The sequence below is a fragment of the Rattus rattus genome, chromosome 1 (assembly GCF_011064425.1).
Source record: "Rattus rattus isolate New Zealand chromosome 1, Rrattus_CSIRO_v1, whole genome shotgun sequence".
NCBI classification, from domain to species: Eukaryota; Metazoa; Chordata; class Mammalia; order Rodentia; family Muridae; genus Rattus; species Rattus rattus.
In genome coordinates, this window is record NC_046154.1 from 145,179,999 (window position 1) to 145,202,807 (window position 22,809).

Consider the following 22,809-nt stretch of genomic DNA (forward strand, 5'->3'; position numbering starts at 1 on the left):
CCCTCAGAGGACCCATGCCTGTCAGTGAGGGATGAAATTATACTCTCACTCATGTAGATACTGCTACGAATATCTTACAAGCATTTCTAGGTGAGGGAGCAACAGATAAATCCACCATTAGGAGTCTCATCCTACTAAGTGCTATGTATAGTTATCTGTGGAGAATCAGTAGTGACAGGAGTAACACAGAAGTACAGAACTGGGCCGAAGACAAACAGGTATTTCCAGCTACCATAAAATCTTACTGGGGCTGGGTTAATCAAAAGAAAAAATGGGTTGATAAAACAATTATCTCAAGAGTTTAGATCTAGAAGGTGCCCTACACGGTTAGAAAAGGATGCACCCTTGTTGCTTGTCGCTGTAAAATTAAAATAAATGCTGTCTTTTGTCCTGCATTAGATCCGGCACTGTAGTGACCCAAGATATCTGGTAGATACCTTCATCTCAGTCAGCAAAGCCTCACACTCACTTTGCTCTATCCCATATCACACTGCTGATGGCTTCTCTCTGAGCTTGGCAGCAATCTCTCTACCCATCTAGTTCCCAAGGCAGGTTGCTAACATGCCAGACATGTACATCCCAATTTCGTGGGAGGCTAGTGTATCTAGCCACCACACATTCTTTTGAACTTAAATCACCACATGAAAGAACACACAACACAATAACCTCTGATCCAATCAATAAGATATAATTTGCTCATCTAGACATACAAAGCCCTAAACATATCCATCCCTTAAGAATATTCATAACAACCTGTAAATGTGCAGAGAGGAATCTTAACATCTGCCTCCATGTTCTTTTGGCTGCTCCTCTCTCTCATCTTCTCCTTCACTCCCGTCTCCTCTCCTTCTCTAAAACTTTTCTCCCACCAATCCTTCCTTCTCATCCAATGACAGGTTTCGTTCTATCCTATACCTGCCTTCACTGTATAATGACATCATCCTACACACCCTGAGATGATGAGGTTATTGAATGAAAATCCAGGATCAGGGGTTTGTTACTTCCTCAGGAATTGTTGGCCACTCAAGACCCTGAGGCCTGACAAACAATAAAGTCTATTGCCACTGCTGTTGATTTTATGCCAGAACCTGATAGTAAGACCCTTTTACTGAAGACACCACACTTTGACTGCAGAATATGGAAAAATTAAGCTGGGAATAAACTAGAAACTCATGCCCTGCTAGTTGGCTTTCATAGTTCCTGAAGGGGCCATTGTAGGCTCCTGGTGGAGAATTGTTACTCATTATTATTGCTTGATTATGGACCCTGTGTGCAGAAATACCAACATGCCAGGTTGGATATGCCTGTTTGTGACATAGTGGCTCAGCTATCATGCATGGGTCAGACCGACAGCTTTCTGATGGGATTTAAGGTCCACTCCACAAGAGGGAATTCACACCAGGTATAAGCCAGGACAAAAGGTCCCATATGGGGAGCAATGTCTTTCCTAGATGAACCAGTGATCCACCAGTCAAACTACCTTCAAGACACTTGTATTTATGCGTGTAGATCTCTATTGCTGTCAGCCTCAACTCATAATCACTGGTGAAACTCCTGAAAACAAGTGACTGCACTTGTAACCTGATTCTTAGCCATATGTAGATATCTGTAGTCAGTTCCTTCCAAGGCTCAGGGATCCTTGAGGAAGAGAGGAGTCACAGAATGTAAGAGAAGAAAGGGTGGAGAATTATTGTATAGCAGTTTCTTCCAAAATTGAAACATTCTATTCTGCAAGGAAGTTTCTTAAGATGGGAGGTAAATAACTCAAAATAGCTTTAGGAAGTCCCTGAAACTCATCAGATTTACTAGGCTTCCTTCCCAAGGGTACACAATAAAGACCATTGAGAGTCATTCTCAGAGAAGCCAAACTGCAAAGAAGAGCATGTCTGTCAGTGTGAGACACAAATATGCCTTCTGTGTGGACATTCCCACAGGTGCAAGCTGCAAAAGGGACTCAGGCCAGACCAGCTGTCTAAAGAACCAGAAACCAGCCACTGCCTGGAAGTCGTTTAGGTCAATAGAGTCCCTTGGAAAGGATACGCTCCATTCTTTTGAGTGGCCTATAGACTGTGCACTGTATTCTATGTTTTTAACTTTTGTGAGCTGTCACCTGTGTTGGGATGGGATTTGGTGATGCAGCTGCCTTTGAGTCATTTCTGCTTCTGTTAGTAACCTCAATAAACCTCATTGGTTCACCAAATTTGATTTTGGTGGTATCATACTTTGATCTCTTGTTTCCTATGTGGGGTGAATAGGGGTGTGTGTGTGTGTGTGTGTGTGTGTGTGTGTGTGTGTGTCCATAGGAAAGCTTTTGTTCCATGACAGCTTGTGATGGCTAGTCTTCATTGTTAATTTGGCTGGGTTTGTAATGACCTACAAGGCACATTTCTGAGTGTGTCTATGAGGGTGTTTCCAAAGAGATTTCCAAAAACAGGAAAGACCTAGCCTGAATATAGGTGGCACTGTTCCATGGCTAGGATCCTGGACTGAATACAAAGGGAAAAATGGCAACCTTCTCTTCGCTTTCCAGTGTTTACAGATGTGAGGATTCCAGCTGCCCTTAACTCTGCTGGCCTGTCTGGCCATCACTGTACCATCTTAAACCTAGAGCCAGAAGAAAACCTCATTCCCTCAAATTGCTTTTGTGTGTTTTTGGTTGGAATTTGTTCTTCTTGTTGTTACAGCAACAAGGAATGTAACGCATTTAGTAATGATGTAACATCTGTCCATTTTGCCTACAAGGGATATACATTCTCTTTTATGGCTAAATAATAAACACTGTTGGGTAGATTTCTACATTCTTTATTCCATCTTATTTATCCATGTCAGTTACATAAACACTATATATTCTTGACTATTATAGGTATATGATGTGACTTGAAGTTGATAGAATGATTTTTCCATCTTTGTTTCCTAGAACATCTTTGCTTAGAGACCTTAGAATATTCTTACCTATAAAAAGATCTTGCTGTGATTGTATATGAATTGTGTTAAATTTGTTATCAACTTGGGAAGAACCATGTTGAATTTTCCAGTCAATGAGTGGGACAAACTCTTCACTTAACTAGAAGTCTTTTCATGTATTTGACCAGCATTCTGTTGACTTCAGTATAGCTGCACATCTATGTTAGATAAATACCTAACTCCTCTCTTTTCAATAACTATTGTTCATATTATATGCAAAGTCCTCATTGTTGATGGATCATTTGCTACCATGTGGCAATATAATCAATTTTGGCTTTTATCTTGTACAAACTTGAAATTATACACTTGTTTGTCCTACAAAATATTTCTGTAGATTCCTTGGTATCTTCTATGTAGAAATTCACATCACTTATAGACAAAAATAATTTTTTTCTAATTTAATGCTTTTTGTTTTTCTTGCCTGACTGCCCCTGGTAGAACTTCCAACACTATGTTAATTAAGAGATGAAAGTGTACATTCTTGGCTTGTTCCTGGTTTTTGGAAGAAGGCATTTGGCTGTTTACTGTTGAGTAGAATGTTTGGTAAATGTTCTTTATAAAGTTTTGAAAGTTCCTCTCTCTTTCTCTGAGAGTTTTTATCATGAAAATATGATGAAAATATTTCTCTGTTGTTGACTTTCCTTCTACTGTTATTGTGTCAGGATCTGATAGGATACAAGGGATTTTATAATTATTTTGTATTTGTTAAAGGTTGGTTTGTAAACTGTGATGCCATCAATTTTGGAGAAGGTTTCATGAGCTGCTGTGAAGGGTATACATTCTTTCTGCTGGGTAGTATATGACACACACACACACACACACACACACACACACACACACACACACACCCCTCCAATTGATCTATGGTATAATTTATCTGAAACATCATAGCTTTAGTTTGGAAGAGCTTCCTAAATGTGAGAGTGAAGTAGTGAACTCTTTCTTTTGTTGTGCCAGCACCTATATGACTTTTATGTTGTATAGTGTTTCTTTCCTGAAAATGTGGCTCCAAAATTTGGTGCATTAATGTTTATAGTTGTTATATCTTTTTGATGGATTATTTCTTTTAGGAACAAATAGTGGCTTTTTTACCTTTACACATTATTAGGTGTATGTTTTATTGGGTATAAGCATAACTATGCCTGGGCTGGAGAGATGGCTCCGAGGTTAAGAGCACTGACTCTGTCAATTGGTGTCTTTATGCAGGTGAAAGGCAGGCACAAGATAAGGCAAGGTCTGTGATTACACAGTGAAAACGTAAGGCAGGTACAGAGTTTTGAAGAGAAAGAGAAAGAGAAAGAGAAAGAGAAAGAGAAAGAGAAAGAGAAAGAGAAAGAGAAAGAGAAAGAGAAAGAGAAAGAGAAAGAGAAAGAGAAAGAGAAGAACCAAGTTGGAGGCAGAGAAGAATGACCCAGATCTGCGTGGCCTTAAATGGGCATAGGTAGTTATGAATAGTTCATAAGGGATGGATTTTTATAGGACAAGTTGTCTTATATAGGTGGGCAGTTTATATCGTTATCAATTGGTTGTGTTTATTGTGCAGACATTTTGTGGAATTTGAATTTACTGATATAAATCTGATTGTTAAATTAGAAGCTTATTGAGTTTTGATTTTAACAGGTTATTGGGAGTTATGACTATAACCATGGGAGGTGGATGCTGGGAATATGAATGGCAAGAGGGCCACAAGATAGGTGGTTTCTGTATGAAACTGGCCTGCTGGCTACCCCCTTTGGGAACTAGATGGATGGCGAGATTGCTGCAGGGCTCAGAGAGTAGCTGGTGGCAGCGTGGGATGGAGATTGGGAGCTTGGTGAGTTGGGAGAGATAATTTGCTGATTAAGATGAAAGGTATCCCACAGATGCCATGTGGTCCACCAGAGCCAGCACTAGCTTGGGATGGTAGATTTATTTTTTAATATTTACAGCTACATGACTGCTCTTCCAGAGGTCCTGAGTTCAAATCCCAGCAACCACATGGTGGCTCACAAACATCTGTAATGAGATCTGATGCCCTCTTCTGGTGTGTCTGAAGACAGCTACAGTGTACTGATGTATAATAAATAAATAACTCTTAAAATAAAAGAATAACTGTGTCTGCTTGTTTATGGCTTCTGTTTGGTTGATAGTTTGATCTCTACCTTTTGATGGTCAGGCTTTGAATGTCTTTGTTAGCGAAATATATTTCTTGCAGAAAGCAGATAGTTCTTATTTTTTTTAAATCCAGTTGGTTATTTGAGGGTTTTTTTTTAAAAGCAGTAAGTTAAGCCCATTTATAGTAAACATTATTATTGAAAGGGGTTTTCTGTTTCCTAAGAAACTGTTGTGTGATGCTCTCACTTGTTAAATTATTGGTGTTCCTTTCATCCTTTCTTTTCATGGAATATATGCTGTCATATATTCTTGTGGAGGAAACTTCTTCCTTCCCTGCATAATATTTCTAATAAATTCTACAGGGCTTTTGCTTGGTTGTCAAGAAATTTCTTAATTTGTGGTTGTTTCAAAATATTGTTATCTTTTTGTCAATTTGAAAGGCAACTTTGCTGGGTACCACATTCTTGTCTTGCAGTTTCATTTCAGAGCCCGAGATCCATTGTTCCATGCTTTTCTGTCTCTTAAAGTCCCTATGAAAGGCATGTGGTCATTCTGATACTTGTGCCTTTGTATGAGTCGATGCTTTTTCTGTTCCACTTTATGTATTGTATCTGTGACATCTTGATGATTATATGTCATATGAAAGTTCCCTGGTAAAGTCTACTCGAAGCTTAAATGCTTCTTATGTTTGCACACTGACTTCTGTCTCTGGGCTTGGGAACTTTTCTGTTACAATTTCACTGAAGTCCATGTATTATTGTCTCTAATTTGTCCTTTATCTATAAAATTTATACTTTTGCATTATCTTGCCTATTGATGATGTTTTCTGATGTGACTTTTTATTTGGTAGACAATTTTTTTCATTTTCATTATTTCCATCTGATTCTATTTTTGTTGTTATAATTTCATTTTCCTTGAATTTTGAACTTTTCTCTTCAAACTTACTAGTTGTTTCATTTACATAGTGACTGTCTTATTAAGACTTGGACAGATTTCCTTAGTTCTTATATCTGCTTGGATCATTTATATGGTTATCTTTTAAAGAGTAAGATTCTGAATTCTTAGACATTTCAGCAATCTCTGTGGTTTTGGGTTCCACTCTAGGAACGTTGGGACTGGGCTGTGTTCAGATGTGCTGTGTTTCTTTGTCATGCTTTACACACTCATCCCGTTTGAGCTTCCCCTTCTTCCGACTCTCCATGGTGGTTCCATTTTTCTGTGTCTGCTTAGAGGGCTGTCTGCACGAAGCTCAGCTGTGGAGATGACAGAGCTTGGTCTTGATTTCCAGCTGAGTTTGCTAAGGTGTTCTGGTCTTCAGGGTCATGATCAAGTCACAGTGATCACCAGGGCAAGAAGATGGAGTAAAAACTTCAGTCCTGAAGTGGACTCTGACATCTCTGGAATCAGAACTGTGGCCTATAGTGGCCTCTGGGGCCACTGAAACACAAACTCAGATCTAGAGCTGAACTGGAGTCAGAACCCTGGTCCTACACTAACTCCTAGGGCCTCTGAAATCCTGAGGTAAACTAAGAGACTACTAGAATCAAAATGACCTATTTTATACTGGTGTTTTGCAGCACTTTGTAATTTGCAATTAAATTGTCCGTTTTTCTACATTGTCAAGTTTATGTGTATGGCATTATTCATTTTTATTATCCTTTTGATATCTATTGTGGCTATAGTATGGCTATTTCATCCCTACTTTTGGTAATTTGTCTTGATTTTTTTCTTTGTCTTGCTAGATGTCTTAGTTACTTCTTTGTTGCTATGATACAATACTCTGACAAAAACAACGTAAAGAATACTAAATTTATTTGGGCGTCACGGTTTCAGGGAATAATGGTGGAGGAGGGCCTGGCACCAGGAGCTCGAGGCAGCTGGTCACAGAGCATCCGCAGTCGGGAAGCAGAGGGAGGTGAATGCTAGTCCTCAGGCAACTTTCTCATTATTTACTGTCTGTGATTCTAGCTTCAGGAAGAGTGCCATACTTGAGCAAACTGGTCAAGATGCTCCTCCACAGGCATGGCTAGAGGCCTACCCTCAGCTGAGTCCAGATTTTGCCAGGTTGACAATTGAGAATAAGTACCATACTAGGATTTGTCATTTTTCCTTGTTTCATTGATTTTCTCTAGTCATTTTCTGTATTCCATTACACAATGATTTTTGTTACTTTGCTGCTGCTTGCCTTGATGTTTACTTGCCATCCTCATTTTGCTCAGTGTTTGTGGGTCCCGTTGTTTAGAGACTTTCCTTCTTTAATAGTCATGAATTCGGTACTTTAAGTTTTCCTTTTAGTATCGACTTGGCCATGCCCCACAAATTTTGAGATGTTCTACTTTTATTTGCATATGGCTCAATGTAATCTTTAAAATTTTCTCTTGAAATTCCTTCTTTAACCTATGGATTATTTAGAACTGTGCTTAATTTTCCAATTTTTAGAAATCTTCCTATTGTCTCTGATCAGTTTCTAGATGGGTTTCATTATAGTAAAATGACACAGTCTGACAATATCGTATCAATCACTTTACATTGGTTGTCAATGGTGATTATTTTTGACCTAGGCATTTTTAGTACACACCCCATAGGCACTTGAAAGAATATATATTCTGCTATTGTTAGGGGATTGTCTACTGCATTTTGTTCTGTAATGTTGAGCTTCTTTATATTCTTGCTGATTTTCTTTTTAATTGTTCTCTTTTATGTGGGTTATTTAAAATGCTAAATTGATAATAATAATAGCGAGTTGACTTTACAAAATGTTTTTCAGTTGTCAAGTATCCTAAGGTTTTTGTTGTATTGCATTATTAAGCCTCCCCAGCAGCTCTGCATGTTAGACAACACTATTATCTGCATGTTGGTAAGCCTCAGACATGTTAAATAACTTTCTACTAGGGCTGCATAACTCAGGTCAGGTTGTACCTAACATTCCTTGTAATCTTCTGCTCTAGCGGAGCAGAGGGTTGATTTAAGCTTTCTTGTAGTCCACATTTGAGTAAAGATTCAAAGGTTGCATGGGTGGCTGCCAGGTAAATCTCACTAAAGTGTGAAAGACAGTCTTAAATGTGAGCCTCATTGATACCTCTCTCTTGGGACTCAGACCTTGTATGTAATCTCTTTCTCTTGGTATGGCTTTGACTTTGTGTCTCCCTCTTCTAGTGGACAGAATTTGGCAACCTGCCCCTTTTGAGATTTGACTTCAAAGTGACTCATTTCTATTTCAGGCCTCCTTTTTCTTCCCCTTTCTCCCATTTACTCTGGGAGAAACCAGGTCTATGTTCCAAGCTACCTTAGGGAGAGACACATGTGGTAAGGAACTGGTATTTAGAATTGACAAACAAAGAGGGATGTAATCCTCAATAGCTATGAATGAATTAGGAAGCATAGTCCTCTCTTACTCCACACATTTTCATGGCTGCATCCCCAAGTGCAGCTCTGTGCAGGTCCTAAGTCAGAGGCATTCAGCTGAGCTCACTTGGGTTGCTGACCCACAGAAATGGAGAAATCAATGACTATTGTTATATCATATTGAGTTTTAGGAAAATGTATCCAAGAAAGGGAAACAATAATAGCAGGAAGTCAGACTTTTGGAACCCCTCACAGATTTTTGTAAAATATGAGAAAAGAGGACTTATTCAGCATCCTGAATGTGTCTCTGGGAAGAAATCATTTACAAGGCAACAAGGCAAGTGCAGCGGGGACTATACTTGTATAAGCACAGAGAGGACTACATATAGCATCTCGAAGTCTCCTGGTAGAGAGAGGTTTACAGATGTTTCTTGAGGGGACATAGAAATTATATAAATTGAGAGAGATTCAGTCCTGATATTCTATGGGTGAAAGTGGATCTGTGGAGGCTACTGCCTGGATCCCTGTCAGGTGACTCATTCTTCAAACACCAAGGTTTTGTTATTTTCTTTTGGCAGAGTTTCATGTAGCTCAGGCTGGCGTTGAACTCCCAGACCACCTACCTCTGCATCTCAAGTGCTGGGATTACAGGCATGCACCACCAGGCCTGTCACCACGGATTTAACAAGAGAAGAGAATTAGTGCAGAAGAGATAATGTATGTAGTCATGCTTGGGAGCTTTAATCTATTTAAATCTTTGACAACCTTGTGTCTCCTGCCCCCAAACCAGTATCAATGGGAATGGGAGTTTCAAAGGCAGAGGGCAATATTTTGCTTTAATTGAGCATCTTCTATAAATATTGACTTGTTCTAGTCACTGCCATTCTATGGCCATTGTGCCTCTGTGGCCCCGTTTCTCCTGAGAAGACACTAGGTGGATGGTTTCTAGAGCTTCTCTTGTCTGCTTCTGACTGTTTCAAATGGAGAAAGTTCTGGGTGGAGGGGAGATGGCAGCAGTAACCAGAGAGAGCAAGGAGGGGAGGGTTGCAGAGATGCTGAGGTGGTCTGTGTGAAAGAGGGAGAAGCATTTTCCTGATCTTCTTTGTGGAGCTGGATCCTGACCTTGAATGATGCTTATTGCTCTCTTTTTCTTGCCTTTTCTTGTTTGGCTTAATGATGCTATGGATTGAGCCCAGGGCTGTACACAAGCCAGGCAAGTGAGCTTTATCAGCCAGACTGATATTTTTTGTTTTTGTTCCAAAATCAACTGTACTCAGTTGACAGTAGCCACACCGTATCTTTTTTCTGTGGTGACTGAATCCAGGTTTCAGGATATATAGGTTTATTTGTGTTTGTTCTGCATGAAATCTAAGTGGTATATTCATATTTTTTGAGGTCACAGCCTGAACCTTTACACATCATTAACATGGGATTCTTGATGTTCTCATTCATTAACAACTCTTTACCTCTATTTTTTCTCACGTGGAGGTTTATTGGGATGTGGAGACAAGGGGGGAGAAGAGAGGGAGAAGAGAGAGAAGAAAGAGAGAGAAAGAGAAGAGAGAGCAGCTCTTTATCTCTTAAGTGCTATGTGCTATCCTACATGCTGAGCTTGTGTCAGGAGACAGGTCTCTGGCCTCGGAAATACTACTGATGGGAGTCACAGAAGAAGGGAAGAAAATGGATGTAGCTGAGAGGGGCTGGCAGTTTTTAGGGTTGAGATACAACTGTAGTTGAAATGTTTTGGATAAATATATATATATAGTATTTATTATATATATGTGTGTGTCTATGTATATATGTATAGTGTATATATGTGTATATATGTGTATATATATATATATATGTATATATATATATATATTTCCTTCCATAATACACAGGACCGTATTTTGTGAACAAGAGATATTCCATACTTAACCATCTTTTCTTTTTCCTTTCTGTCCCTAAATTTGAAACATCAAATATTCTGTTGTTAAAGTAACACACAGAGTATTTGATATATTAATAGAGTTAACAATTTCTTGTTCATGTTTGCATTTGTTCTTCGTGGGGTCAAATGGTGTTTAAAGGAATGTGGATTGTTCAATAATTTGAAGATGAAAAGTTAGTAGTGTTCGTTTTGTGATTTTATGAAATTACGGATTCTTTTGAAATTTGGTAATGGCGGAGAGGAACGTGTTGAAAAGTCAGTGCATTTTGACACTTCTGAAACATGAGTGTTCCTGGGTGTCATTGCTGTGAAGAGACGCCGTGACCAAGGCAACTCTTACAGAGAACATCATTTATAATTGGGGCTGACTTACAGGGTCAGAGATCCAGTCCATTAACATTATGGTGGGAAGCATGGCAGCATCCAGTCATGGCGCTGGAGGAGCCAAGGGTTCTACGTCTTGTTTCGAAGGAAAACAGAAGACTAGACTATCTTCCAGGCAGCTAGGAGGGCGGCCTCAAAGCCCACCCCCACAGTGGCACACTTCCTCCAAGAAGGCCACACCCACTACAAGGTCACACCTCCTAAGAGTGCCACTCCTTAGGCCACGCACATTCAAACCACCACTGGAATATATGCTAGAACGCCTATAGGAGTCCTCGAAGTCACATAATTTCCATATAAAACAGTGAAATATGACAGAAGCACGGTTGAATGGCCTTGTTTCCTCAGCAGCTTCCTGTGAGTAGAACCAGCAACCTTCCATTTCTTCAGGCTCCTTCTCTTTTGTGACCATTAATGTGTTTTCTCTTAGAAATTCCCCTACCCCCGCAAAAATAAAAACCTCTATAAGTCAGGATTTAAGAAAGCCCCAAACAATACAACTCACTAGGAATGCTGGCTTGCTCAGGAAGGGACCTCAGTGGAATCAGGATTCAAAACAAAGCATTTGGAAATGAGAAATTCTTATGAGACACTAGCTGTCAACATCACCTTAAAAAGAAGACTGACATGGAGAACGTTCAGTGACAGGTACTGGAATCTCTTGTTCTCCAAACTATGAGTTTACACAGGAGGGAACAATCGGCCATTTCTTCACCTCTTTGCTGGTACAGCATAGTGAGCTCATTTTAAAATGAGCGAGAACTTTCTGAGCTGAATGTGATAGGACAGTTGCTGCAGACCTGCACAAGTTACATTTTCAGACTTTCACTGTTCTTCTGTTGCTAAGGCTCACTCCTAATTTGCCTCAAATTCACAGACGCTCTGAACCTCACTGTTTTAGTCTCTCTCTCTCTCTCTCTCTCTCTCTCTCTCTCTCTCTCTCTCTCTCTCAATGGAGTATCATGTATCTTCCACTGGCCTTGAACACTCTACATTGCAGAGGATGGCCTCGAACTTCTGACCCTCTTGCCTAAATCTCCCATGTGCTACGTTTGTAGCTGTGTATTACCATACCCAGGTTATATGACTTTGGGGGTCAGATCCAAGGTTTAATGTGTGCTAGGTGCAGGCACTCTCTTAACTGAGTCTCACCCCAGCACCTTCCTACTCTGGCTTCTTTTTAATGGGGGCAGATGATTCTACCTAGGAGGACAGAGGTGAACGTAAGTTCATCCAGGACCTTGGAGGGCTTCATAAGCAGGAAAGCAGCCCATAGAACCAAGATATTATTGTCATTCAATTAGGTATCTCTGTGTTAGAATCCCCATTTTGTTCCTTGAACAGAATTAAAACATAGGGATTTCCTGACTGGTTGGAGCTGACAGTCTGAAAAGGGTTTAACTTACTTCTTTAACAAACCACTGACAAAAGGCAGGACCGATCCATTCTCTTGCATGAATGCCGCAGTCTATCCAGACAGCTCTTTTGTAGACTTGTGATTTTCTGCCCAGCTGAAAACAGGAGGATTCATAGTTACCAACCCAGGCTTTTATGTTTGGATCTATTGACCAGCATAATTTAATAAGGGTTTGGCACAATTCTTCACTATGGTTTTGTTTAGTAGGTAACACATTTATAAGATAAAGAGATTTCCTATCTTCTTTGAAAGTCCAGACTTGCTTATGCAGAAACAAATTTATTGCCTCAATACAATCAAAGAACTAAAAACACAGAAGGGGAAGGGCAATTCCTAAAGTAGTACAGTGGCTCTGTTTTAGTATCATAATAACTATTAAGTAAAAAAGCAAATCCCTCCCTCAACCCTGCTTGCTTCTCTTTTCCTCTTTACTGTGCCTACCCCAAGGAAACTGAATGTTTTAGGGGCTATTTCTTGAAGCATATACTTTATAGACAAATTACAGTCAAATATCACAAAATAGAAACACGAAACTTCATCTGTGAAATCAAGGGGCTAATTACAAATACCTCTGACTATGTCAATATTACTTTAAACCCAATTTCTAGCGCAGACATTAGTAGGTAGCACTTGGCAGTATATTCCCAAGGGCTCTTGCTTTCATTCCCTCATTAATTCACTTGACTAAAGTATCAGGAAGTACCTCTCTGTGTCAGATATCAGGCTCAGCTCTGGAGATTTAGAGATGAACAGACACAAGATGTCCGTGCTAGTGAGAAGGGCGGATGTGCGAATAATCTAACCAGCTTCATGACTCGAATGTCCATAAATTACTGTGGGGATATGGCATGATTCTCAAATTCTCTTGGGGAATAAAAGCATGCTTGAATATTTAAGCAAGATTGGAAGTTTGCTTGGAAAGCAAATAAAGCTGGAAAGAATCTTAGGCCATTCCTTGGTAGCAGGGATAAAACCACACCGAATATTCTATGATCTCTCTTCTTCCTTCTTTCCTCTTCCTCCATACCTTCCTCCTCTCCCCATAAGTATGTGCTTGCTTTACAAGTTCACACTGACAGCAGTGTGGAGGATGGGCTAGAGGATAAACTCACACTGACAGCAGTGTGAAGGATAGGTTAGAGGATAAGTTCACATAACAGCACAGTGGAGGAGGGGTTCACACTGACAGCACAGTTGAGGATGAGTTCACACTGACAGCACAGTTGAGGATGAGTTCACACTGACAGCACAGTGGAGGAGGGGTTCAAACTGACAGCAGTGTGAAGGGTGAGTTCACACTGACAGCACAGTGGAGGATGAACTCACACTGGTGGCTAGCAGTATGGAGGATGGGTTATAGGATGAGTGGGTCAAGGATTGGTACTGATGTAGACGTTCAGCATTGAGGTCACTGTTGAAATAGTCCAGGGAGGACAGATTCAGAGGCAAATTCAGGCAATATCAGTGAAGACAGAGAAGAAGGTGAGAAAGCTTTCAATAAACTGTCAATTTTTGGTGGTGAATTGAAAATGAGGGATTATAACAGAAGAGAAATAATGTAGGGAGACATATTTCTAAAACAGAAGGATAGTTGGGCCACGACAGGTCTCAGGAGCTCTTGTGAATATCTAGTTGAATGTGTCCTGCATGAATTTGGATCTCTGCAAACTAGATAGAAAGATCAGGGATGATTTTTGTGGGGCAGACAGGACCATTGGGATGGAGTTTGTAGGGTGAAAACAGACTTGAGAATAGAGTGAGACTGGCCAGAACCTTTGACAGGAATAAGGAAGAGAAGCTGTGGGTGAGCCTGGAGGAAGCGCCAGCCGGTGGGAAACACAACACAGAGCTCAGCACCAAGCTCCAGGAGGAGTTTTAAAGGAGTTCTGGGGAGAAAGCCAGTCAGAGTCTGAAGGCGAGGCAGGGAAAGAGGCATCGAAGCAGGTAAATGTATTAGAAGCTTAGCTGAGAGGAAGAGGGGAACTGGAGGGCCAGTGATTAATGAAGGGAGACAAAGATTAACGTCTTCACATTTATCAAGTTCTGATTGGTTCATCTTAAGTAGTACCAACTCATAAGCAATTTTCATCACAAACTGAGCTTGTCAGGATGAGAATCTTCTGGAACATTCCAAGGCCACAGTGAAACGTGGATCAATAATCTAAGGCAATTTCCCCTTAAGTTAGCAAGGTGACGTTAGACATGAGAATCTGTGAAAGGTAATTTCATTTCCTCCCACACGTCAGAGAGAAGGGGATACATATTTTGTGGTAACATTTTATTCTTTTCACCTGTATAATCAAGAGCGGCCTTCCTTCAAACGATCTTCCAATTGAGAACACTTGGACAAGGCTGGGTTGAGTTTGGTTCAGATAGTGCATCCAACTCTGAATCTGAAGGCAGATAAGCAAGACACATCAGATCCTCCACGGTACAAGACTCGTCAGAGTCCTCCATGGTACAAGAACTCTTTGAGCGCCTAAGTTGACAAAAGACAACATTGACTCCCAGAATCCAAAGAACACATAGGGAGTAAAAACAGGCAGAGAAATCCCGCCGCTGTCTGCTCTTACTTTTCTTTAGGATACTTAATGGCATTTTATTTTCTCTACACATAGACAGCACTCTAGGTCTTTTTGCCTTACCTCTTTTTTTTTTTTTTTTTTTTTTTTCGGGGCTGGGATTGAACCCAGGACCTTGCGCTTCCTAGGCAAGCGCTCTACCACTGAGCCAAATCCCCAACCCCTCTTTGCCTTACCTCTTTACAAGACACCTTTTACTATCACCGCTGGGATCTTTGTGGAGTGTTGGATGGAAAATCTACTGTGCTCTGGCTTCTTTTGAAAAATCCCAACTTATCTTCATTTCCCCTCAGGTATTAAAGAGGAAAGCAAGACAAAACAAAAGCTACTACAACAACAACAAAACACACAACAGTGCTCCAAATGACTCGAGAGCCCCCGAAGTCTCATTTATCGTAATTTGGAACTGAGCAGAAGCAACCGGAGTGCAGAGGAAGGCAGGATCATCCGCAGTTGAGTTTATTCTGCTGAGCCCCTGGCAGGCATATTCTGGATAATTCCTCTGCACGTGTATCTGCTATCAGAAGATGGTGATTTGGGATGGATCAATAAGATGGTAAGAAAGACAAGTGACATTTCGGACTTAAAAGTCCTGCAAACAGTCAAGAAGTCACATGGCGGTGTCCCACTGTTCCATGATGTGAGACGGTGGGTGCTGAAACAAATACGTAAGTGTATCTTAAGGAGTACTCATATTTTTTTATTCTTACACAATCCAGCAAGCAGGAGGCATGCATGTATGTGTGCATATATGTGCATATCTAGCTACATCTATTTTTGGATTTTTTTTTCTAGGACTTAATTATGCTTTCATATGCGAGTTTATCTGAAACCTTTTATTGCATTTAACTCCATGCTTCTTAAAAAGTAGGTTAAGACATGGAAATATGCAAAAGGAATTTTGAAAGGAGATTTATCCTCAACAGAACAAAAGTACTGTTAATATAGTATATTCTTACTAACTTTGTATCTGGAATTCCTTTGTTCAATATGGAGGAAATGTGGAAAAATATACGTATTCATACATCCAACCAACAGCTTTCTCATTGGAGGCCTCTCTTTGCATGCTTTGGGGAGATAGAAGTGATCATTATAAACACTTGGCCCTCAGGGAACACGCAGTTTATTAGCACAGAGAGTGTCAGCTAACCACAGTTACAGTGTGAGACCTGTGAGAGCCAGGGGGCACTGGGATACACTGGGATTTGGTGAGCAGAGGCTTCTATGCAGCCCTACAGAACAGAGTGTCTTGCTTGTCTTAGCTAAAATGTGAGGAATGGTAAGCTGTCAGGTAAAGATGGGGTGATGTGGCAGGATGAGACTGCAGTGAGCTTCCTTGTGGATTGAATGGCAGTGTGTGTAGAGGGCCAGTGGGTGCCACTGATGTGAGCTGGCTGTTGGGAGGTCTGAACTTGGCAAGGGTGTGACTAGTGTGGAAGCCTACTGGGCCCCTCAGCCTTCCAACTGCCTTCCAACTACAGCTCATTCTGCTCTCTTCTTTCTGTGGCTTCCTGGTTACGGTCTTATAGCCCTGATTGTAACACCAACTACCAAGTTGTTCATGTGTCTCATGTCCTTTGTGGGGTTTATTTGGGTAAAGTAAATAAGATATGAATCATTTTGCTACTTCCTTCTATAAAGTTATATTTTATGTGCATGTGTGCTTTGCCTGCATGTGTGTGCACTCTGCTATCACACCCTATTCTTTTGGGGAGGCCAGAAGAAGGCACGAGACTCCCTAGAACTGGGGTTATATATGTTTGTGAGCCACCATGTAGGTGCTGGGACCCAAACAATCCTGGCCTTCTGCAAGAGCAGCAAATGCTTTTTTTTTGGCCAAGCCTTCTCTCTGGCCCATTATTTTGATAATTCGTTTTTAGCATTAAAAGGGCCAATGATGAAATGTATGAGCCCCCCGGGGGGGGGAGGGGTGGGGGGTAAATTATTCTGTCCTTCCCAGAGCCCAAGTCTCTGTTTTCACAATTCTCTCTAATTCTTTTTTTTTTTTTTGGTTCTTTTTTTCGGAGCTGGGGATCGAACCCAGGGCCTTGCGCTTCCTAGGTAAGCGCTCTACCACTGAGCTAAATCCCCAGCCCCAATTCTCTCTAATTCTTATAGTAAAATGACAAAGATAAACTCGAAAAAACTGACACAACAACAAAGCTAGAAAGACAACAAGAAACAAGAAAAGAAAACAAAACCGCACACTGTTAGTTAAGGGTTCTTTGATTACGTACATCTTCTAAGGAGTGATAGACCTCGTAGTTGTATTCAGATAGAGACCGTCTGTTTCTCTGGGTGTGCACGCTGTTTTCATTTTCCACAGCTTTCTGAAGATCTTCGATGAGGACCCTGAATTTGAAACATGACAAAAAAATGAAAGCCAAGAACATGTAAAAAATCAGGCAATGCCAAAAAAATAATTGAATACAGAATAGAGCCCTGTAGAAGTGTCCTAGTGTTCCATGGTGTGAGAGGGAGAAAAGAATCTGCCAAGTGTGACATTTCTAAAAATACCAAACGTTGAGAAAGTGTTCTTTTTCAGGAAACGAAAGCTGTTGAATAAATGGTGTAATAAATTTAAAGTGTAAATTATAGTCAGATGTCCCCAAATAATATCAGTGCGGTAATAATAACTACTACAGAGTAAGCATCTATAACCATGCGGTGATGCTGTACACACGCACCCCGGTGTGTACCAGAAGCCAGCCACTGTGCTGTGTTTGCTCTTTAGTAACAGCCTTTGTGTTGGATTTCGCTATTTCTCTCTCATAAATGGGGAGCCTGAGACTCAGTGGGGTTAGGAGTCAGTGTCATTCCACTGGGGATGCAAAGACAGAATCTGAGCTTGGGGTGTGACTTCAGGTCCAAGGAAATGGAATGGAAGCTCTGGCTGCTCTGAATGCCTTCTCCACATCTTTCTAGAAACTTCTAGCTGCTCACATGTCCTGCATCCTGCATCCTGGATCCAGGAAAGAGAAAGGGTAGAAGGAGCTTTGTTTCTCAAGAGGGAACTGGAATGATAAAGGTGGACAATGCCATCTCATCGTCCTGCCGTGCCAGGAACGCCAAGGCAGAGGAGCTCCGTTCTGAAACTGGATGCATTTGGATACTGGATGCTACGGCCAGCCCAGGGCTGTCAGGCTGATGGCTGTGGTGTGGGGCCAGCAGCTCCAGACAGAACCATCTGTGGTGCTGATGTGACATCCGAGATAGATCTGAGGAATTAGCAGTGTGACGGGCCACTGCTATGGAGAATGGTGTGAAGAGACAGACACATTGTTTGCCTGCAGTATTTCAAGATGTGAGAGACCTTTGGTGAGACCTTCTGATTGTGGCAGGTGGCTTAAAACCTTTGTTTTCATGTGTTATCTTCCAAAGAGAACCTGCTACTTATGGGGTAAATTTTATTAAAAGACATGGGGTAGCATGTCTAAGGGACATTAAGAATAATTTATATAGGTCACTTTATTAAAAGAATTATCAAATGGACTGGATACATACTTTTTGGTACGTGTAGGAAACAATTTACTTCAGAGCCAGACATTGCCCTGACTGGCTTGCTGTCTCCTGAGTCCCCACTGCAGACCGCGCAGCTAACCAGAAACACACTCTAGACTTTTGTTTTGAAATGGACTCTAGACTTTTGTTTTGTTTCTGTATGTTGCAGTTGGAAATGTTAGGAGAGATGAAGTGGGAGAAGACTCCTTATTTTCTTGGTAGTTGCCAGTGGTATCTCAAAATGGTGAGTCAAAGTAATTTGTCAAGCCAAATCTCTTCCTTATCAGCAGTTCTTTTCCTTCCCAGAGATAAGAAGTTTTGTGTGGTGATTAGGTTTGTGGCCTGAAGGACTGAAATAGCACCAAGGCAGACATTAAGAGCCAATGAGAACTATGCCAGGTTCTAAGATCCTTGTTCTTGGAGAGAACTTGGATGGTCGGGAAGGAGCTGAGTTTGATTAGGAGAGATGTGGTAATAAACTTTCTGATATCCCAGTGACTGCAGTAAACTTCAGGCAGGTTCGCCTCTCGGTAACTAACGTGGATTTCCTTAACTGTCCTATGGATCAAGTGTCTGCTTCATCCAGCCCTCTCCATGACAAAATCTTTCTTCTAGTCCAACTTAAAAAGTCTCCAGGGTGGGTTCCTTGTTTCTGGAATGTCATCAAACTGATACAGGTTCTGTAATCACTTAAACTGTGTCTCATACAGGCACCAATAGGCCGGTCTTAAATGAGAGAACAGTTGTGATTTGGTAGTCCAGCCCCACATTCTGGTTAGATAATTGAGTGGAAACCAGAAAGCATATTGAGAAAGCTGGTTACCAGAAATGACTTTTCTAAACCATTATATTTTCTTAAATTTTAATAGATGATTGTGATTCTTTTCCAATTACATTTATTTATTTGTGTGTATGTGTGTGAATGACTGCATGCCTTGGTGCCTGTGTGTGATGTGTGTGTGTGTGTGTGTGTGTGTGAATAAGTGTCTGAATATGTGTGATTGAGTGTGTATCTTGTGTGTGTGAGTGTGTGTATCTCTGTGTATGAGTATGTGAGTATGTGATTATGTGTGTGTGAGTGTATGATTGTGTGTGAGTTTGTGTGTGTATGTGTGAATAAGTGTCTGAATATGTGTGATTGAGTGTGTATCTGTGTGTGTGATTGAGTGTGTGATTGAGTGTGTGTGAGTTTGTGTGTGTATGTGTGTGTGAGTGTGTGTGAGTTTGTGTGTGTATGTGTGTGAGTATATGTGTGTGTGTGAGTGTGTGTGTGTGTGTGTATGTGTGTGAGTATGTGTGTGTGTGTTTGTGTGTGTGTGTATGTGTGTGTGTGTGTGAGTACTTGATTGTGTGAGTATGAGTATGTGATTGTGTGTGTGTGAGTATATGTGTGTGTGTGTCTGTGTGTCTGTCTGTGTCTGTGTATGTATGTATGTATGTGTAGGTTAGAAGTCAGTTTGAGAGAGTTGCTCTCTTAGTCCACCATGTGGGGCTTTACTCTAGCTTGTCAGGCACAGCAACAGGTTCCTTTTCCCACTGAACCATCTCATTGCTTCTGGCTGTGATTCTTATTTCAAATGGGCACAGCCCTATAATGGTGACAAGAACTATTAAAAGCTTTTCAAATGATCTCATCACTACCTCCAATTCCCAGACCAGGAGAGGACTCTCAAAAATGTAAATTTCATTGCCATTTTTTTAGGTATCTATAGAATGTCTTTTTTTCTTTTTTATAAAAAGGCAGAGTGAGTCATCTTACTGAGAGGGTTGACCACCCAGGGCCATAAACAATGAGTCACATTACTGCCACTTTACAGATCACTATAGTGATACATCCTGTATAGTTGTACAGAGTAAATGATAATCTTTTGAAAATACCCCAGGCTGCAATAATAAAAGTCAATTAAAATGATCTCTACCTACTGTGCCTATGGAATTTAATTGACTCTTATGTGCTATTATCTTGGGACTGACAAAATGGGTAATTTTAAGTGATTGTTCTTCATGGGGAAACAGCTGACTTAAAATACTTATCCCTTCTCTTCTCGGTGACACAAAGTCTGATTATTTTTCTGTATCAGTCCCACGTGAACTAGAGTTAATAGCAGGAAGTAGAGGCTTGTTAAACTAAGTGGTATGTTCTTTTCTACTGAACAATAATTAATGAAGCATGCGAGTTGTTACTGTGTACCTATAGATATAATTACCAAACTCCTTCCTGCTAGGCATTCAGGGTTTCAAAGCTCACCTCCCAAGCTGCAGAAGTGAGGAAAATGTGAGCAATATGAACAATGGTTTTCTGCACAGCTGTGGTTCTATTCTAGAAGCACAGAGAAAACTTCTACAAACAGCATGCCAGCGCTTTAATAAGCTGCAGATATTCTTCTGTTTGTGTAACCAAGGATATCCCTGGTACCTTGCTCCTGTCATCAGCAATAAACTTTCAAGTTTCATAACTTACTTAATTCACATTTTTGTTGGAACACTCTTTCTTCTTGTCTGCTCCCCTCAGTCGTGATATAAATATGATATATGATATATGGTATATGGTACGTGATATATGATATATGATATATATCTTCTTGCATTCCATGATCTTCTATGCTCTTCCACATTCTGCCCATAGTCTCCCCCTTCGTTATCCAGACTAGATACCACCAATAAACCCTTGAACCAGTATTTCACTGGGTTACTTACCACACCAACCTTTCTATGTTTCTATCCAACAGATCACCAGTTCTCTACCAATGTTAAATTCTCTTCTCAGCAGCAACCAGGCTGCCAGTTCTTACTTCTGTTTTTTTTTTTTTTTTTTTTTTTTTTGGCTTTTTTCTTTGAATACATTTTTTTACACCTTGTAAATAATTTTGTTTCTTACTTTAGAAAACCACCAGCTAAGTTTTCTTTCAAACTAAGAACTCCCAACTGTATGGTCTCTTTTCTTTGGGTGTGGGTGGGGGCTGCAGTCTTGGAACTGACCTAGAACTCACTGTGTACACCAGGTTGGCTTAGAGTTTGTAATCCTCCTGCCTCACTCTCCAGAATACTGGTAATGTATGGCACGTGATGTCTGGTTCTATTATTTTAAATTGACCAATATTCATTCCTTCCATGTGAGAAGATGGGGCCTATTTCCTTCTGTCAAATCTCTGGTATCACCAGTATCTCCCACCTGGCTGTCGATGCACCACACCACGTTTCTCCTTCTGGCACAATCTCAAGGTTTCTGAGTGGTCATTGGTTCTGTATGACTCAGTGGTCACTTCTTGCTCTCTGCTCTCCTCTTATGGCAACTGCCAGGAGGTAGATTCTGCTCTGTGTCTGTCATCACTTTCTGTCTTCTATTCCTCACAGCTGAATCTCACCATCAACGTTGGTAATAGAATTTCCGTCACCAAATCCAGAGACTGGTTGGTTCCTTCCTGGTTAAGTGCCACTGTAGTTGAGGACCGTCATCCCACTCTCTGAAACCATTCTCTTCTTTGCCTCCCATAACTGACTTACTCGATTCTGCTGCAACTTTGTTTAGAAACGGTCTGAATATGCACGTTTATTCGCCTCTGTCTGCTCTGTCTTCTCCAGGTCAGAAAACCCAGCATCCTCCTTGATTTCTCCCTTTTCTCCTTCCAATGGAGTGTAGAGCCTGCTAGTTTTACCCTGGGAAGACCATTCGGAAGCCTCCCCTTGCTACTTGGATTATTTCTATCTTCTGCTATTGCAGTCCCAGCTAAAAATATGGGGCACTTTTGCTTATATCCTCAAGGGGGCAGCGCCACTCATAGCAGTCTGGGCTCCTCACCTTCCCTTTGCATTCTCACAGCGCTGGCCCACTGTGTACCCTTCCTTTGTTTGCCTTGTCCCCTATATCTGGCAGGGCCCCAGTCTTATTCCGTCTTTTGTTTGCAGACCAGGCAGCTGCAGGAAACCATTTCTTCTCTCCCTTCCCTTTGGCCATTTTAGCAGTGCCAGGTGGTTCTTCTCTCTTAATACACTAAAAGATTGTGTTGCCATTGATGACAGTGCGAACAGTGAAGTAGCATGTCTATGTGACAGTTCCTCTACTCTCTATTAGACAAGTAAATTCAAACACCACTTAAATAAAACCCTTGTGGAAACTCTTGATAAACAACTTGAATACAGTCGCTATTCAGTTGGATTTAGTACAAATAAAACTTGTTACAAATAAAGAAGAATGCTTACTTGTACTGGATGTTGGTTTTCTGTAAGAATGCTAACAGGGTTCTGGAAGCATTTTGGGTAACACGGACATCAGTAATTGTCCCCTCTGACACATAGGAGATACTGCTGGGCTGCCACAGGTCCACCTATAGTGCAGGAACCAACCTATAATTCATATGTAGTGCAGGTGGGAAACCAAGTCATGATGACAAGCACATTATCTTGTTTCAATACAGTAACGGCAAACACATGCAAACTAGATTCAATGCTCACATCCGCAGGGTTAAACTCTCATTCCATCTGGCTTGAATTTATGCCCCCAATTTCATCAGAGTCATAGAATTTGATCTCAATTCACAACACGTTTACATCACAAGGTTAAAAAAATGAGGTAAAGGTCTAAAATTATT

At 40.8% G+C, this 22,809-nt stretch overlaps 1 protein-coding gene across 1 annotated transcript in view; it reads right to left on the reverse strand.

The window, feature by feature from the left end:
• Cpa6 (carboxypeptidase A6) overlaps positions 1–22,809 on the reverse strand; it is a 323,751-nt gene that overhangs the window by 80,505 nt on the left and 220,437 nt on the right. Inside the window, exons 3-6 of the mRNA XM_032890585.1 lie at positions 22,421–22,545; positions 16,957–17,071; positions 14,429–14,530; positions 12,127–12,231 (exon numbers count right to left, since the gene is read on the reverse strand). Of these exons, the coding sequence (XP_032746476.1) occupies positions 12,127–12,231; positions 14,429–14,530; positions 16,957–17,071; positions 22,421–22,545 (447 nt within the window). The remainder of the gene's footprint in view (positions 1–12,126; positions 12,232–14,428; positions 14,531–16,956; positions 17,072–22,420; positions 22,546–22,809) is intronic.